Source organism: Convolutriloba macropyga, chromosome 6 (assembly GCF_964194025.1).
Source record: "Convolutriloba macropyga chromosome 6, txConMacr16.3, whole genome shotgun sequence".
NCBI classification, from domain to species: Eukaryota; Metazoa; Xenacoelomorpha; order Acoela; family Convolutidae; genus Convolutriloba; species Convolutriloba macropyga.
The window spans coordinates 50,055,474-50,074,148 of NC_134473.1; the positions used below are offsets into that span (position 1 = coordinate 50,055,474).

Consider the following 18,675-nt stretch of genomic DNA (forward strand, 5'->3'; position numbering starts at 1 on the left):
CTCGTCTAGTCTCGCAATTTGGTTGTCGCTCACTAGAATAGTCCGTGCTGAGTTTTTGGGCTGTATGAAAGATGTGTTCAAGCCCTTCCTGATGATGAAGGTAGCAGGAACTGCCTTTGTCTTTTCGTTGGCCTTGAATAGAATGGGTTCGCACAAGACGAAATCTGCTATTGCAGGTAGGCTCACTCTGCGTCCCAACAAGAGTTCAACTGGAGTTTTGCTCCTCGTCTTTGAAGTGTTGCGATGTGTCATCAGTGCCCTTTGCAGGAATGCTCCAAATGACACATTAAGGTTGGGACTCCACGCTTGAAGAGCCCGCTTCACTGTCTGAACTGCTCTTTCAGCTAGTACATTAGCTCTTGGATGATAGACGGGTGATTCCAGTTTCTTAATTCCCAGTGATTCACACCACTGTTTATGTTCATTACTTAAAAATTCAGGACCATTATCAGATACTAGTTTTTGGTAATTCGAATCTTGCAAAGATTTGACTAAGATATATTTTGACTGTTTCTGATGTTCTATTTCCCGCGGGGAAAGCTTTTATCCAACCAGAACCTGCGTCAACAATTACTAAGATATTGCCTTGATCCTTATCATAACCCCAGTCCATGTGGAGCCGTTCCCAAACGTTGGCTTCTGGCCACGTAGAGACTGTTTTTCCCAGGCTAGGCCTGTTCATTTGACAATTCTTACATTTACTAACAAAGTGTTGAACGTCCTGGGTAATGCCAGGCCACCATGCTATCATTCTGACTGATGCCTCAGTTGCATTCTTCCCGGGATGTGTCTCATGCGCTTTTGCCAAAACCTCGTAGTTTGGGTGGAATGAGAGGAACAACACCTCTGAAGATGATTCCATTATGTAAAGTAAGTGCATCTTTCTGTTTTTTGAATACTTTTTCCGCTTCTGAACATAGTTTCTAATTGCCGCTTTTGATTCGTTTCATTATGTCCTGGAAGAGTCTGTTTGTTCCAATTTCAGTTTTGATTTCTGCTTGGGTCACCAAGTCACTCTGGGCGAAGTAGAGGTTATTGATTGCGAAGCACACTCGATCGCTGTCCGATTCGTCTTCCTCAAAATCCATTCTGCTCAAAACATCTGCATGGGGTATCTGCTCTCCTGGCGTGAACTTCAACTCATAGTCAAAATCCATTAGAGCTATTGCCCATCTTGTGATTCTCGCTGATGCTGTCTTCGGAATCTCCTCGTCTGGTGCAAAGAGATATTTGAGTGGTTTGTGGTCAGTCTGTAGGGTAAATTGTCTTCCAGGAAGGAATTGTTTTAGTCTCGTGACCACAAACACAATTGCCAATGCTTCCCGCTCTATATTCGAGTAGTTTTGCTCCGCTGGAGTCAATTTTCTCGATACATATATGACTGGATGTCCTTCTTGCGAAAGAACCCCGCCAATGGCTTTTCCAGAGGCGTCAGTAGTAACTGTTGCTTCTTTTGTAGACTATATGGCTGTACTATATAGCACATAGTTCATTTTTTATGTCTTCAAAGGTTTTTTGTTGCATTTTTCCCCATGAGAAATCGCTATGCTAGCTCAACAAACGATTCGAGTTGTTTATTGTTAGTTGGTGCTTTTGCTTTTATTATTTTTTCAACATGCTTGGGATCTGGTGCTATACCCTCCTTTGAAATGGAGTATCCCAAAAAACTAACGATATCGACTGGTTTTGAGTTAGATTTTTTCTCGTTAATAGTAAAATTTTTCTCACATAATCGACTCTTAACTGCAACCATTCTCTCGTCGAACTGCTCCTTGGTAGTTCCATACACCAATACATCGTCTTGAAAGATCACAACACCTTTGATTCCTTTGAGTGTTGATTCGATGCAATTCTGGAAGATTGAAAAATATTTTTTCAATCCCTGAAGTAGTCGGCACATCTTGAACAATCCCTGAAATGTGTTGATTGTGCATACATCTTTTGCTTCTTCGTCAAGTTCAATTTGATAGTAGGCATCTGAGAGGTCAATTTTGCCAAAGTATGAGGCCTCATGTAGGTTGTGGAAGATTGTCTCCATGTCTGGTATTGGGTAGTCCTCATCCATGACCTTGCCATTGATGTTCACTTTCAAGTCCACGCAAAGTCTCAGTTCTCAACTCTTCTTTCTCTGCCACACCACTGGAGATGCATTAGTGACTCCTCTTGGCTGTACCGGTTCAAGGATGCCTTGTCTGACCATTTGTTCCAGCTTCTCAGTGACCTTGTCTCGAAGAGGTAGAGGTATTTTTCTGGCTTTGCAGAACATTGGCTGTGTTCCTGGTATCAGCTTCACATGAGCTTTGTAACCCTTCACAGCAGGTAGCTGCTCGGCTGTGATGTTGTTCACACCGTGCCTGGGTAGAAGGTCTCTACCAAGTAGTCAAAATTTTTTTATCAAAAAGCACAACTGCTAGTTGTTTTTGCGTGAGCCTGGTTCCGTTCCACTCAACGTCACAAGTAAGTGATCCCAGAAGCGTTAATTGATGACCATCATAAGCTTCGAGATGTCTTATCTTACCATCCAACTGAGGTTTACCAAGCTCAGTCCATATTTTTGATGATATCACTGTGCTATCTGCACCTGTGTCTACCTGCATTTTTACTTTGCAGTTTTTTATTGAGATATATTCCCATGTCACAGGCTTGCTAAAGATTTGTTCTTTAGTATAAAACATTCCCATCTCCGATGCTGGAGATGCTTGCTCTGAAGAAACATTTTCTTCTTCGCAGAACTTATTCTGTTTATTGTACTTACCTGAATTTGGTTGTGGTTTGCTTCTACACGTTTTTGAGAAGTGTCCCACCTTTTCACAGATGTTGCATTTTTACTTAGCGCTGGACAGGGTCTACCAGAGTGTGGCTTACCTCCACACCTAGTGCACATGTTGTTGCTTTTATTAGCCGTAATTTCTTCATTTGGTTTTCGAAAGGTCTTTTTGAAGTTGAACCCAACTATTTCTTTCACATTAGAGGGCTTATTACCTGATGAAGAACTTGCAACAGCCATTGCTTGACATCTGAACTGTAAGCTCTCGGTCACTTCAGTAACCAACATTGCTGGTTTTGCTTTCATACCGTCTAGTAGTCTAAGTTTTGCTTCAGGGTCCCTCAAACCTGAGAAAAATTTTATTTTTACTAACTCCTCTTCGGGGATAGCCACTGTTTTCAGTTTTTCGAAGTCACAACAGCGTGCTTCTTCCCTAAGACGTGCTAGGAAGTCGTCGTCTGACTCCCCTAAATCTTGTATTACGGACAAAAATTTAGCCCTTTCTGCCGTTACTACTCTCTCTTTAGGAGAAATATAATTTTGAGTAGCCAATCTGATGTCTTTATACGGAGTGTCTATCAAATTCCTAGGACTCATTAGGCTCCTAAATTTAATAATTGCATCTTGCCCGCGCTTACTAAGGAAGAAATTGGTTGCCTGTAAGTACTGTACAGTACCATCGTTGTTGAACTTGTCCTCTTTCTTCTCTGCGCGTCATTTCGCCACAAAAGACATAATCCCCGCAGCAGCTGATTCTGCATTCTGTAGATCCAAAAATTGTCTGTCTGTAGCTGGTCTGGACACCATTGTCGTGGTCGATAACATGGGTCAAAGAATTCAATAAGTTGAATTTTAAATTAAATTTTGAACTGAAAATATACAAAATTTAGCTTGTATTTATAGTAGTTACCTATGCGAAAATATACAGAGAAAATTTAGATTAGCTAAAAATATTTTACATGATTGGCATGTGAATAGATCTTAACTCCGAATCCCGGAGGTGATTTTCTATTTTCATCAACATTTCATGAGAATCATATAAGGCTTGGGTACAATCGAGTTCATTAGTTGGAGGTGGGTGGATGTTAGAATCAGGTTTCTGTTAGTGGGAGTATGTACTTCTGACGTATGATTGATAGGTCAATAAAATAATGATAGCGCCAAAACTAAATTAGAATTCAGTTTAGTTTTGTGGTCCTTACTTATCGACACAGCATTAAAGTTCGTCAGGTGAGTTCTTCTTTCGTTCTTTTAAACTTTAATAAAGAGTTAGATGAGTCATATTTCGTTTGAGAACTTCTCCAAATAAAAAGCACCTGAAATCATTCTTGGACAATATATTGTTGTTGTGTTTTACGAATTCAAAATTTGTCCAAAGTTTTGAAATGATATCGATTTTAGCTTCTAAGTGTTTAGATGATGATGTCATTCTCCTTGAAACGATGAAATGAGGCTTTTTGTTTTGCTGGTGTTGGCAATGTTACATCTAAAGCTAACTGTAAGAACCCTCACATTTTTTTGGCAAACAAAACTAGTTCCACTGAACAAAATACACACCAAAGAAGTCCGGCAAAAATTGCTAAAATCCCAAATACTGTCGTTATTTCTGTAGTCTAGTCATCGCTCAAATAGAAGAGATGCGACTTTGATCAAGATTAACTAGATCCGAAGATCGTCAGAACATCTACTGGGTTTTATGATCAGATGATGTTGCGGCTCAAAAAATTTTGGTTTTTTTTTGCATCTGGTGAACTACATTGTTTGTTTCAGAATCCTGGATGACCATTGAACTGATGTTTTTCCTCCTCACCGACAGTTGTTCGTATAGCTTCTTATGAGGTTGGATTTCATATCAGAACGAAGATATTCTTTAATCGCCACGGTCCAATTTGACTGAGCATGTGACTAAAGTTGATACAGAAGAAAAATAATTTATGCATTCTGGTAAAAACGGATATAGTCTAACTCTGGAGGCTCAAGTTAAAAACTCTTAGGAAAAAAAAATCGGCAAATTTTTATTTATTGGCATTATAATTGAATTTGTGCAAGAGCAATCAAGACTAAGTAATAGCAAGAGGAATACTTTTGCATGTACAAATTGATTAAAACACCGGGAAGAGTTGAGACGAGGGGAAGCCGAGTTGAATCGAAGCACGGCACTAATGAATGAGGTGTCAAAAGTAGTTTTCTGGCTTTTTGAGGCCGTCTTTTTAGATAGGTGAAACGTAATAACTTTTCAAGGAAAAATTTGTTTGATAACTTCTGAGTAAAACAGTTAAGGTCAACTGTTTTGCTAAAAATTCTATTCCAACTGCGAAATTCAACAGGACTTTCAAAACCGCAATTTGTAGATCTCTATTTTACCAAAAAAAAAGAATTAAAGGGCTTAATCAACTAAGAAAGAGTGACAAGATAAACAATTTCAAATCGTAGAAATATCAATTTTTTCCGACAACAATCTAGCTCTTGATAAATAAAACCCGAGTCGGATTTCGATTTGCCAAAAGATAACCAGATCTGTTTGTTCCCAATGACCTTGGGAACTCAAGAAAAGCATGACATTTGCTGATGATTAAAACTACCACCAAAAACCTGAGAGTTACTCATTCCCAAAACCATCTGACAAGAAGTCGCAACCAAATATGAGCAACCAAAAGTCTAGAATATATGTTTCATTACATAAATTGGTGACCTACCTCCGTGATTAGGAAACATAGTCTACCTTCTGAAACGGAATTTTTTTTTTAAAAAAAAACAAAGAGGGTAACATCACCCCCCCCTCCCCAACGAAAGACAAAGAAACCGTACCAAGATTGTCCGAACGGAGCCTATCTGCCCACCAGTTACACAACAACAGCAACAAACCTGACCACTCCAAACCTGACCAATCCAAGTTTTGTGTCAGAGCACCAGAGGAATAAGCAGCTGCATCAAGAAAAGCCCCCCCAAGACGACTTTTTTTGGTCTCAGACGTCACCAAAGACGAGGAGATTTTTTTTCAAGGGTTCCAGACGTCACCCTATCAAGAAGGCCTGATTTTTTTGGTTGCAGACATCACCAAGAGATGATCGCCCGAGGTTCAAGACGTCACCTCAGAAGTCCCTTCCCCGGTTAGACGTATCAAAAAAAAAACTTGAATTTTTTTTGCGACAAAAATTTCAAAAACATGAAAATTGTCCCCCAACGAGCTTTTGTGGAGAATTTATGAAAGAAATAGCCGTGAGAAACTACATGTCGCACTTAGCAAAATAAAAGCAAACAAATTGCACGAAAAAACGATATAGCGTTTTTTGCAAAGGAAAAATTTAAAAACATTTTTTTTGGATTTGTCGCAAAAAATCTACATGACAGTAAAATTACTAGTTGAATAGAACACTTCAGTTGGACTTCAATTTGACTTTTTTTTAAGTTGAGTTGTTTATGCAAAATTATTGCACAAAAAAAAGAAAAAGTCGCAAAAGTTCTTTTTTGAGGGTCAAAAATCAAAAAACGTTATTCCAACATTTTAATGGAAAGTTTTTAATAAATAAAGAAAACCTATTGATTGGGCCCCCTCAGTTTGCAATAATACAAGTTTTAAAGTTAGTTTATGGACTTTGCTTTTTAGCAAAGAGACAACGAGAATTTGGCAAAAATTGCATCTTTGACTTTAAAAATTCAAAAAACGTTTTCTTGACGTTATGATATAAACTATTAGTAGATCCGAGAAAACCTATTGATTGGGCCCCCACACTTTGCTATAATACAAGTTTTAAAGTTAGTTTGTGGACTTTGCTTTTTAGCAAAGAGACAACGAGAATTTGGCAAAAATTGCATCTTGGACTTTAAAAATTCAAAAAATGTTTTCTTGACGTTATGATATAAACTATTAGTAGATCCGAGAAAACCTATTGATTGGGCCCCCACACTTTGCTATAATACAAGTTTTAAAGTTAGTTTATGGACTTTGCTTTTTAGCAAAGAGACAACGAGAATTTGGCAAAAATTGCTTCTTTGACCTTGGAAATTCAAAAAACGTTTTCTTGACGTTATGATATAAACTATTAGTAGATCCAAAATAATCTATTGATTGGGCCTCCTCAGTTTGCTATAATTTGAACTTTCAAGTTAGTTTATCAATTTAACGTTTTAGAAAAGAAACAACTTGAATTTAGCAAAATTTCATCTTTGACTTTAAACATTCAAAAAAAGTTTTCTTGACAGTATGATATAAACAGTTAGTAGATCCAAGAAAATCTATTGATTGGGCCCCCTCAGTTTACTATAATTCGGGCTTTAAAATTTGTTTATCAATTTAACTTTTCAGAAAAGAAGCAACTTGAATTTAGCAAAATTTCATCTTTGAATTTTAAAAATTCAAAAAACGTTTTCTTGACAGTATGATATAAACAATTAGTAGATCCAAGAAAATCTATTGATTGAGCCCCCTCAGTTTGCTATAATTCAAGCTTTAAAGTTAGTTTATCAATTTACATTTTAGAAAAGAAACAACTTGAATTTAGCTAAATTTCATCTTTGACTTTCAAAAATTCAAAAAACGTATTCTTGAAATTTTCTTATAAACAATTAGTAGATCCAAGAAAAGCTATTCAATGAGACCCCTCAGTTTGTTACAAAACAAGCTTCAAAGTTAGTTTATCCATTTTGCGTTTCAATAAAGAGGCAACACAAAATTTGCAAAATTGCTTCCTAGACTCAAAAAATTCGAAAAAAAAAGTTTTCTCGACGTTTTGATAGATCTAAGAAAACCTTTTCATTGAACACCCTCAGTTTTTTATAATACAAGCTTCAAAATTATTATTTCGATTTTACATTTAGTAAAGAGGCAACATAAAATTGGCAAAACTGCTTCTTTCACTCCAAAAAAAAATTAAAAACGCTTTCCCAAAGTTTTGGTTAAAACACTTATTAGTCCCAGAAAACCTGTTGATCGCACCCCCTCAGTTTATTTCAAAACAAGCTGATATATAAGTTTTATCACTTTTGCAAAACTTTATTCTTAAGAAAACCAGACAACCACATTTTTGCTTTCAATTTTTGCATACTAGTAGCCGCGCGCTTAGTTAATGGGGTAGTATGCACTGAAAAAAACTTCAAGAAAAACGAAAAAAATAGGAAAAATTAAGAACTCTCTTTTCTTTAGATCAAAAGCAAGAAAATCAAAAGCTCGAAATATTTCCCCACTTAAGTTTGCTCACACAAATACTTCTTTTGAGTTGGATAACTCAAACGTCTCTTCTTTTTTGTCCGCGGTCTCAGAAGTCGCCGAAAGAAGTCCCTTTGCCCTTTTGTTGGTCTCAGTAGTCACCAGATAGAAGGAGAAAGTATCTTTGGTGTCAGTAGTTACCATAGTAGATGATCTTCAAAACTTACTGTCAGCAGTTACAGGAGCGGAAGGAATTTTCAAAGTAAAGATTTCAAAAGTTTTGAAAAGAAAACAAGAAGCAAGCAGTTCAACTTGAGAGGAAAGAATTTCAAACGAGCTCCAGTACAAATTGAGTTGTCTTGTTTGCTTGTCTGTAGCGCACGTTGCCTATTCGCACCGCAATAAAAACAAAATTTTAAAACTTTTTCAACACAGGGTCTAAGCAGTAGCAATCTCTAAGCATTTATTACTCCTTTTTCAAAAAAAAGTGTTAGCCCTTGTAAAAGTTCGTAACAAAAACCATTCAAAAGCCATACACTTATTCCACTAATAAGAAAATTTTGATTTCCCCAAGTTTGAGCAATTATTTGGTCGTGTCTATTGTAATAACGAAACAAGCGCGCGTAAACGGTTATTTTTCTTTTTTTTTAGATAAAACTAGCTAGATTTAGCACAAAAAAACCACTAGGATTCTATTTTTCAGAAAAATTGCGTCGTATTTTAAACAACCAAAACTGGGCTGATTAGCCTCACAGTGTCATAAACATTGTTTTTCAACTTTGAAATTTGCGTCGCTCCGGTTTCGAAGCCGTTTTTTTTTACCTGTTAGTACGAAAAAGACCAACAAGAGCAAGATGACAAAGAAGAACAGTCAAAGTTGTCAGTACGCGTTAAACAAATTCGAAATTGCAGAGCTGAGTTTGAAAAGCAAGCTGGACCTCTTACAAACTGCAATCGATCAGCGAAAGAGTTTCAGATCACTCACCCTGCTCATCAATAAAGCAAAATCAAATGTTGACGAGCTGAAAACAACACTTGATGCCGTGTTAGAAGAAAGTCCGATCTCCAGCAGCACTTCATCTGTCATGGAACAATATTCAAACCTTCTGTCACGTCTAGAGAAATTTGAACACGAAATTGACATTTTAGATGACGATGGACTACTCAGCCAATCTTCAACTAGGATACGCGATGATGTCACTGTAACAACTCATACGACTGCCAGATATCCAACCTCACGGAGATGCTCACCATCAATGAACGAGATTCCAGAAGCAAGCAACCCAGAACGTTCACCATTCTCCAACAAAACGCCACCTTTACCACCGAGACCGGAGAAACCATCACTGTTTTTGTCTGAATGCCACACGACCAAACCAATGTTGTCAAAGTTTTTAAATGACAACAATGAGAATCCGCTTTCTATGGGAATGAGTACAGCAAGTTTATTCAGACCAATTAACATTGATAACACATTTGAATCCAAAACATAGGTAAAAAACTCGGATAAAAATTTTGCAAAACCTGAGACGACCGTCGCAAAAACTCTCGATCGTTTTGCTCTCAGTGATACAACGATATCTGCTTGATAATTTTACAGTCAACCAGCAGCAGCTTAAAGCAGACAATGATTTAGTCCAGCTGCTTAGTTTTGTAAGCAAGCAAAATAAATTTCAAAACCATTTTCCTCAGGAAAACTTTAATAATCAATTTCAGTCAAAAAACATGCTATCTGAATTTTCGCGAGATATCGCCGAGGAACGGTTTCAGACGCAAACGTTTGAACCAAAGAGCATGGGTTGTTCCAAATACTAAGGAACACATAATCCCCGCTTGATGAATCCCAGTTCTGACAAATATTTCAGTCAAGAAAACGCACAGATTCTAGATTTTGATCCGCAATAGACAAAACAACCAAATGAACTGAATAACACAATGACAAACTTTAATCAGTTCTCTGAAAATTCCTGCCAAAACGCAAACAATTTTCAAACTTCTAACATATTTTCTATACCATTGCATGATGGACAGGAATTGAAAAACACAGAGATAAAAATTTTACCAGGAAACTTTACTCAATTCCAGCCACAGTCACAAGTCAAAACCGTAGGCCTTGAGTCTCGCAACCCATTCGGTGTCCAGCAAACCGCCTGTTCAAAAACAATAACTGAAAATGTTCCCATTGCTCATCCAATTTCAACATTTCCCCCACAAGCACAGCCTTCATTAGAGCAAAATCCCGAGTCACGATTACCACATTCACATCAATTTTCCAGCGTATTACATCCAATATCAAATGAAAGGTTCAGACACCCTTCATTTGAAATCGATTCTTTACCTTGGATCTCAAACACAGCTCCATATTGGCAGAATCCAACGAGCAAACGCTCAATAAAAATACCACCTCGTACAATTCAAAACTTTAATGGCAACCCATTGAAGTACCACGAATGGATAAATGACTTTTTTTGCCTCGTACATAACAACACCAGTATTACTGACACACATCGTATCACCTACCTGCAATATGCAGTTACTGGAAAAGCAAAAGATGTCATCCAAGCGTATTCGTGTGATCCTGCTTATTATAGCACAGCTTTAAACGAACTCATGTCATGTTTTGGTGATCCTACAATAGTGGTGAATGCCTTCATAAATCAATTGGAAAACTGGAAATCAACTAATGACTATAACAAGCAAAACTTTGTAGCCTTTCCTTTGTTCTTGAAACGTTTAGTGCAAGCTTTCCAATACCTGGGATACACAGCAGACCTACAGAGCTCAACACTTATGAAGAAAGCTAAAGAAAAAGTCCCGCATAACATCCTCCTCAAATGGACAGAGTACACCGTTACATCAATCAAAACACAAGCTACTTTAGTTGAATTTCAGAAATGGTTAGAAGTTCAGGCACATGTGTACGATAAGATAAACCGCGAAACATTCCAGCAAAATAACTTTCGTAGAAACAACTTTAATAGCTCTGGAAACATGAACAACAGCGATAGTCACGAAAGAAATTTAAGTACCCAAAGTTCAGGCTTTCCAGCACAGCCGACTAATGGAAATCACTCAACAACAATAAGCAGCAGCGGTACTCCGAAACCACCTAGCGCTCCACCTTTTCCAGCCCTAAACAACGCAAATCAACCAAAGCGTTCTTGCGAAAAATGTCGAGGAAACCATATACTAGCGACCTGTCCCGATTACCAAAAATGCAGCCCAAGCCAGCAATTTGACATTGTAAGCAAGAGCAATCTTTGCTCGAACTGTTTGAGCAATAAACACAAGAAACAAAACTGCCCATCAACAAAACGCTGCCAAATATGCAGCGGATACCACCACACAACACTGCATGACCCTGGTAAAATTATCAAGCGTCCATCAGCTGCTTTTTCCACGAGCAATTCCACAGGTACAAGTGTTACCAACCAAGCAAGTCAGCTTGTCAAACAGCAATGTCAACCAGGAAGTAACAACAACGCAAGTGCCTCATCCAAATCACAAAAGAGCCGCTACGGACAGTCTTTTGCAAACAATTATCAAAATCAATTTCAGCGCGCTAATTTGAACAATGCCAACCAAAGTTTTAGCGTGAATCACCTACAGTCTATCTTTTCTAAACGGCAAGAAAGCTTTCGATACGTACGCTCTGATCGATCCAGGAAGCCAATTTACTTTCATACTTGACAAAATCACAGAGTTCCTTGCTCTTCCAGGCGAAGATCAAGAAGCCACTACGCTTCAGTAACTTAACACAGAGCACGATATGCCACTTTCAAAAATTTCTGAACAAGTGACAGTTGCACCCTACGAAAATTTGGATCAAAAGTTTCAAATTACAGTAACTTATAGCACTCCTTGTTTAAATGTAGCACCAGCTAAAACATTTGAACTCAACCAGCTTTGCGATGCATTCAAAGAACTGCGCCACATTCACTTCCCAGAAATAGCTGAAGGCAAAATCGGTGCCCTTTTGGGAATAAACAACACTTTTGCTTTCACACACCCAGTTGAAATCATCCCGGCAACTGAAAACCAGCCATTCGGCGTAAAGACGAGGCTTGGATGGACCCTAGCTGGAGAGTATGAAAGAGTGCAAAAACAACCCAAAAAACGATCTCACCAGCAGAAACAGTACGTGTACCACGTATCACGAAGAAGCTCCGACGATCAGCCTCTCGATGAATTGCTTGAGCAATTCTGGAAAATTGAAGCCGAAGGAACTCAACCGAAGCGTGAATCTACAAACCCCGTTGACAAGGAAGCCCTTGATATATTGAACAAGATAATCAGCTACAATGGTGAGAGGTACGAAATTGGACTGCCTTGGAAAAAACCATTGAGAATTGAAAATAATTATTTTGCAGCTCTCAGCCAGCTGAAAAGTCTTCAGAAGCGACTCAGTAATGACCTCCAATTGAAAGAGTTGTATGAGCAAACTCTCACTACAGATCTTCAAAAATTTTATGTCAAGCCAGTTGAAATGCAGCAACCAGAGCCCGAGAAAATTTGATATTTGCCTCATCACCCGGTGGTTAATCCAAACAAGCCCGGAAAAGTGCGCAGAGTAGCAAATGCTGCGGCCAAGTTTAGAGGACAATCTTTGAACTCCAATTTGATCACAGGACCAGATTTGCTGAACAACTTGGTAGGAATTCTTCTGAGATTTTGTGAAAACCCAGTTGCCATTCTCTCTGATATCGAAGGCATGTTCATGCAGATAGCAATAAGGCATGAGGACCAATCTGCATTACGCTTTCTCTGGCCCAATGAAGATATGGTTAACCAATACCAGTTCACCAGATTAATTTTTGGAGCAACCTGCTCCCCATTTTATGCAATTTTCGTTCAGAACCGTTGCGAAGAAGATAATGCAATTGAATTTCCAAAAAGCAGTTAATGCAATAAAGAACCATTTTTATATAGATTACTATATCCATTCTTTGCCGTCTATAGAAGAAGCAATTGAAACCATTAACCAGACTAAAGATAGCCTTCATAAAGGTGGCTTTCGCTTGACAAAATTTGTGTCAAGCAAACTTGAAGCCCTAAGGTTCATTGAGCAAGAAGATCGAGATGAACTGAAAGAGATCAATAGAGTCCTCGGTCAGAAATGGAATACCAGAACTGACTGTTTTCTAATGAAGACATTAGAACAATTTCCCCGAAATGCAAGTGAGTATACACAAAGGAAAATGTTCAGCTTAGTATCAACAATTTTCGATCCCCTAGGAATTTTGTCCCCGCTCACAATTAGAATCAAAATGCTTTTACAACAAGTCTGGAAGCTAGGCAAGAAATGGGATGAACCACTTCCCGTAGAACTTCATTCCAACCTACAAAAAGGAATTGATAGTTACTTTGCAATGCCTGATATCGAAATCCCCAGATGGTTGAACTCCTCAACGAATCAGGAAAACAATCACCAGCTCCATGTCTTTGTTGACGCCTCAACCGTTGCATTGTCAGCAGTTGCTTACATTCGCACCCAAAAACAGGACGAAATCTTTCAAACATCTTTTCTGCTTGGAAAATGCAAAGTTGCACCAATAAAACAAATTAGTGTGCCAAAATTAGAACTGGAAGCAGCCGTTTTAGGTACACGCCTCCGCACATTGATAGAAACCGAAATGACATTAAAATTTGAAAAAGTCTACTTGTGGACTGATAGTCGTGTTGTCTTAGATTGGATCAGTTCAACTAAGAAACAAAACGTTTTCGTCTCAAATCGACTCGAAGAAATTAAGAAAACAACTAAAACTGATGAGTGGAATCATGTCCCAACTAATTTTAATCCAGCCGACCATGGAACGCGTGGCCTTGAGCCATCAGAAATCCCCCCGAAATGGCTTACAGCACCACAATTTTTGCAAAACACTGAAAGTTCTTGGAAAGATTTGAAAAAGATTTCAACCGTAGGCGCCGTAACCAGAAATACAAAAACAACAATCAAACCTGTTCTAGACCCAAACCGCTTTTCAACATGGAATAAGCTACTTTTAACCCACGCAACTGTCATCAATTTAATTTACAGAGCTAAGAAGAATCGTTCCGACAAAAGCCAATACACAAAAGATGATGTTTGTTTATCTCAAAATTTTCTGCTGAAGTTGTCTCAAAACAATGATTTTTCCTCAACAATCAACGCATTAAACAGAACACAAAAATTAGACGCCAAGAGCAAATTGAGAAACTTAATTCCAATAATTGACCAAATTGGACTCCTACGATCTAGTGACCGTCTCCTATTTGCTCCAACAGAATTGGAGATCGAAAAATGTCCAATAATCTTGGACGCAAAGGAAAAGATTGCGAGACTATACATTGAACATGCGCACAGAATTTGTGCTCATCAAGCAACAGAACCGGTCAAAGCATTCGTACAACAACGCTACTACGTCATTGGACTTCGAAAAACACTACTTTCAATAAAATACCGATGTTTTCTGTGTCGCCGTTTTGACACTCAAAATATACAACCAATAATGGCCCCACTTACCGCTTTCCGCTTCCCCACAGAAGAAACCAAATTTCCGTTTGCCAACAGAGGACTGGACTTTTTTGGGCCGTTTTATATTGAGGACAAACAAGGCAAAATCGAGAAACTTTATGAACTTACTTTTAAATGCCTCGTTACGCGAGCAGTCCATTTAGAAACATGTCCAGATTTAAATACAGACACCTTCCTCAATGCATATCGACGATTCACCTGCCGAAGATGCCAGCCTATTTTATTGTACAGCGATAAGGTAAAAATATTTGTTGGCGCCTCCGAAGAGCTGAAGAAGTCGGTTAAGGCTTTAGACAAAGACAAGATTTATAAAGCCCTAGCTGCAGTCAAAACCACATGGAAATTTAACCCACCATACGGCCCTCATTTCGGTGGCGTGAGGAAGCGATTGATTCAGAGCGCCAAAAGGACACTCTTAATCTTTCTAGGATCTATGCGTCTCTCCATCGACATCTTTGAGACAATAATGGTAGAAGTCGAAGCAATCCTGAATTCCAGACACCTGACAAACGTTGCTGATCAGCCTGAAAACGAAGAACCACTCACTCCTAACCATTTCCTCATTCAACGCCCCTACAGTTCCTTGCCACCCGGAAACTTTGGAGACCAACAGCCAGCTAGTTTCAAGAACTGGAAGCACGTGCAGCAGTTGGTGAATCACGTGTGGCGGCGTTTGATTAAGGAGTACCTGCCGACATTACTCAAGAGACGTAAATGGACAGACAACAACCAGCCTCCTCTGAATTTAGGAGATGTTGTGTGGGTACTCAAGGACTTGACGCCGAGAGGAATCTGGCCCCTTGGAAGAGTTGTGGAAACATCCCCTGGACGAGACGGTGAAGTACGAGTTGCCAAAGTAAAAACGGCTTACGGCTCGTTCGTGCGTCCTGTCGCCGGCCTTGCACGGGTTTTTTCCTCGTAGTTTTTTAATTCAAATTTTTCGCTTCGGTCTTAGGCAACATGAGCTACATCCACCCCCTTTGATGTTATTGCCCTTACAGTATTTTCATTCCAATTATATAGGTTCAAGGATATCGGATCAAACGACAATCAAGATGATCTCCAACCCCTGCCCTCTTTCTTGGAGCATGTTCCCAATGACCTTGGGAACTCAAGAAAAGCATGACATTTGCTGATGATTAAAACTACCGCCAAAAACCTGAGAGTTACTCATTCCCAAAAACATCTGACAAGAAGTCGCAACCAAATATGAGCAACCAAAAGTCCAGAATATATGTTTCAATACACTATTTTTAAATTTACTGATTCCCAAATTTCAATGCTTTAGGTATCAGATTATGATAGTTTGTTAATTCATTTTGACATACAACCACAGAGGAAACAGGCAGCTACCTCCTTCGGTTTTGCTTTTAACAGATTATTCGTACTTGGAATAGCCCAATATGAAAGTTGTATCAGTTGTTCTGGTATAAACTTCAATGCTGAATGGATTTGGCAAAATTAACTAAAAAAATTGCTGCAACGGCGCTTCCCCCAATTGTTTAATGATCTTCCCTTTTGGCTTTTATGGAGTTTTTTCACGAAAGTTCGCTCATTATTTTGGTCATCATGTATACCACGCTTTATACCACGCTCATCATTTTGAAAGTTGAACGACACATGCGCAATGACTTCTTCTGAGAAGAATCCTTGGGTTTAGAGCTGAGGAACGGCTTTTTAATGTTTTTTATTACCACAAAATTCGGTATCTAAAACATCAAGAATCGAAAACAAAAAAAAATGTATTGACACTTGTCCCAATTTTTATGCAAAACGGTTGCTGGCTCCCCGCAACCATTTCTGTGAAGCAATTATGTTAGAGTATTTTTCTGGGAAGCCTAAGTCAATTGGAGTTTAAAGCGGAGGTCTCTTGCGCCCTCGGCTGACCTCGAATTGCCAAAGTTTTTCCATAACTGCACTCTATAATTTATTTAGACCCCAATTTTGCTGTTAAGAATTTAAACAGAGTCTCGAGAGATTTTCCGTTTGTGCCCCCCACTAAGCTACGCAGCACACCCTGAGGTACAGATGACGTGTCAGTACATAGAAAAACATTATAAAAAATTTGGCACTTGTGTCTGTGGGTGCAAATAATATACACCCACTCAGCTTTGGGGGCACAAACAGAAAAGATCCCAGAACTGAATTAAAGTTAATAGTAGCATTGCAATTGTACAATTTTCCAAAGAATATTTTCTTCACCAACTTAATTTTAGGGTTAAATTCATTTTTTATATTCAAATCCCATTTTCTTTGTTTGCTATACGCTATCCAGCTCGCTTTTCAACTGAAACCAAAATTCGCATCCAATTTTTAAACAACTCTTTTTCTGGAGTTTTTGACGTTTCAACTTCGATAATAGTTTCTCTCGGAGCAGAATTTACATCAGCATAGCTTTCTCGACTGTTGGCTCGCAGATACGAATAGTTTTTGCTTGAATATGGAATAAATTTACGACGATTTTTTAACACTCCTGACGCGAATCAATCGAACATTTGAGAAATCACTCAATCCATACAATATTTGTCCCCTATTCTATTGTAGTAGCAAAATGATTCCAGAGTGTGTCAGTAAGCTCCGTTGTGCCACTCTTTATAGTTTAAGAAAATGAGCAAACTTTAAAATTACTTCTTTATATTGAATGGATTTGGCAAAATTAACTAAAAAAATTGCAGCAACGGCGCTTCCCCCAATTGTTTAATGATCTTCCCTTATGGCGATCTTCCCTTATGATCTTCCCTTAATGATCTTCCCTCAACTTAACAAAATCCTCTTTAATAGAATTGCTTTTTTTGACTGTTGACATCATTTTGAAAGTTGAACGACACATGCGCAATGCCTTCTTGTGAGAAGAATCCTTGGGTTTAGAGCTGAGGAACGGCTTTTTAGTGTTTTTTATTACCACAAAATTCGGTATCTAAAACATCAAGAATCGAAAACAAAAAAAAATGTATTGACATTTTTTCCAATTTTTATGCAAAACGGTTGCTGGCTCCCCGCAACCATTTCTGTGAAGCAAGTATGTTAGAGTATTTTTCTGGGAAGCCTAAGTCAATTGGAGTTTAAAGCGGAGATCTCTTGCGCCCTCGGCTGGCCTCGATTTGCCAAAGTTTTTCCATAACTGCACTCTATAATTTATTTAGACCACAATTTTGCTTTTCAGAATTTAAACAGAGTCTCGAGAGATTTTCCGTTTGTGCCCCCCACTAAGCTACGCAGCACACCCTGAGGTACAGATGACGTGTCAGTACATAGAAAAACATTATAAAAAATTTGGCACTTGTGTCTGTGGGTGCAAATATTATACACCCACTCAGCTTTGGGGGCACAAACAGAAAAGATCCCAGAACTGAATTAAAGTTAATAGTAGCATTGCAATTGTACAATTTTCCAAAGAATATTTTCTTCAACAACGTAATTTTAGGGTTAAATTCATTTTTTATATTCAAATCCCATTTTCTTTGTTTGCTATACCTTATCCAGCTCGCTTTTCAACTGAAACCAAAATTCGCATCCAATTTTTAAACAACTCTTTTTCTGGAGTTTTTGACGTTTCAACTTCAATAATAGTTTCTCTCGGAGCAGAATTTACATCAGCATAGCTTTCTCGACTGTTGGCTTGCAGATACGAATAGTTCTTGCTTGAATATGGAATAAATTTACGACGATTTTTTAACACTCCTGACGCGAATCAATCGAACAATTGAGAAATCACTCAATCCATACAATATTTGTCCCCTTTTCTATTGTAGTAGCAAAATGATTCCAGAGTGTGTCAGTAAGCTCCGTTGTGCCACTCTTTATAGTTTAAGAAAATGAGCAAACTTTAAAATTACTTCTTTATATTGAATGGATTTGGCAAAATTAACTAAAAAAATTGCAGCAACGGCGCTTCCCCCAACTGTTTAATGATCTTCCCTTATGGCGATCTTCCCTTATGATCTTCCCTTAATGATCTTCCCTCAACTTAACAAAATCCTCTTTAATAGAATTGCTTTTTTTGACTGTTTCATATTTTTAAGTACCCTTATTGACAATCTTTTTTTCTTAGAAAATAATAGCTCTTTCTCTCTTAAAAAATTGGTCTTCCGATAACATTTTCCTTGAAACACGCCTTAAAGCTACCAAGGAATTTTTCCATTGAGTTAGCTGATTTGATAGCTCATTTTATTAACTCGTTGACAAACTGCATATTTTATGAGCCAGTTTTATTCAACATGATTCTGATTGCTCTCATTTTTTTATCTC

The 18,675-nt window shown here is 38.2% G+C and overlaps 2 protein-coding genes across 2 annotated transcripts in view; both read left to right on the forward strand.

The window, feature by feature from the left end:
- Positions 1 to 18,675, forward strand: part of LOC142341737 (S phase cyclin A-associated protein in the endoplasmic reticulum-like) — a 636,081-nt gene that overhangs the window by 221,030 nt on the left and 396,376 nt on the right. The gene's annotated exons all lie outside the window — the stretch shown is intronic.
- Positions 14,402 to 15,349, forward strand: LOC142341336 (uncharacterized). Its single transcript, XM_075392263.1, has one exon. It carries the CDS (start codon positions 14,402 to 14,404, stop codon positions 15,347 to 15,349), a length of 948 nt encoding a protein of 315 aa, XP_075248378.1.

Excerpts from the sequence above, each read along its gene's own strand:
- LOC142341336 (XM_075392263.1), top strand. The coding sequence starts at position 14,402 with ATGGCCCCACTTACCGCTTTCCGCTTCCCCACAGAAGAAACCAAATTT.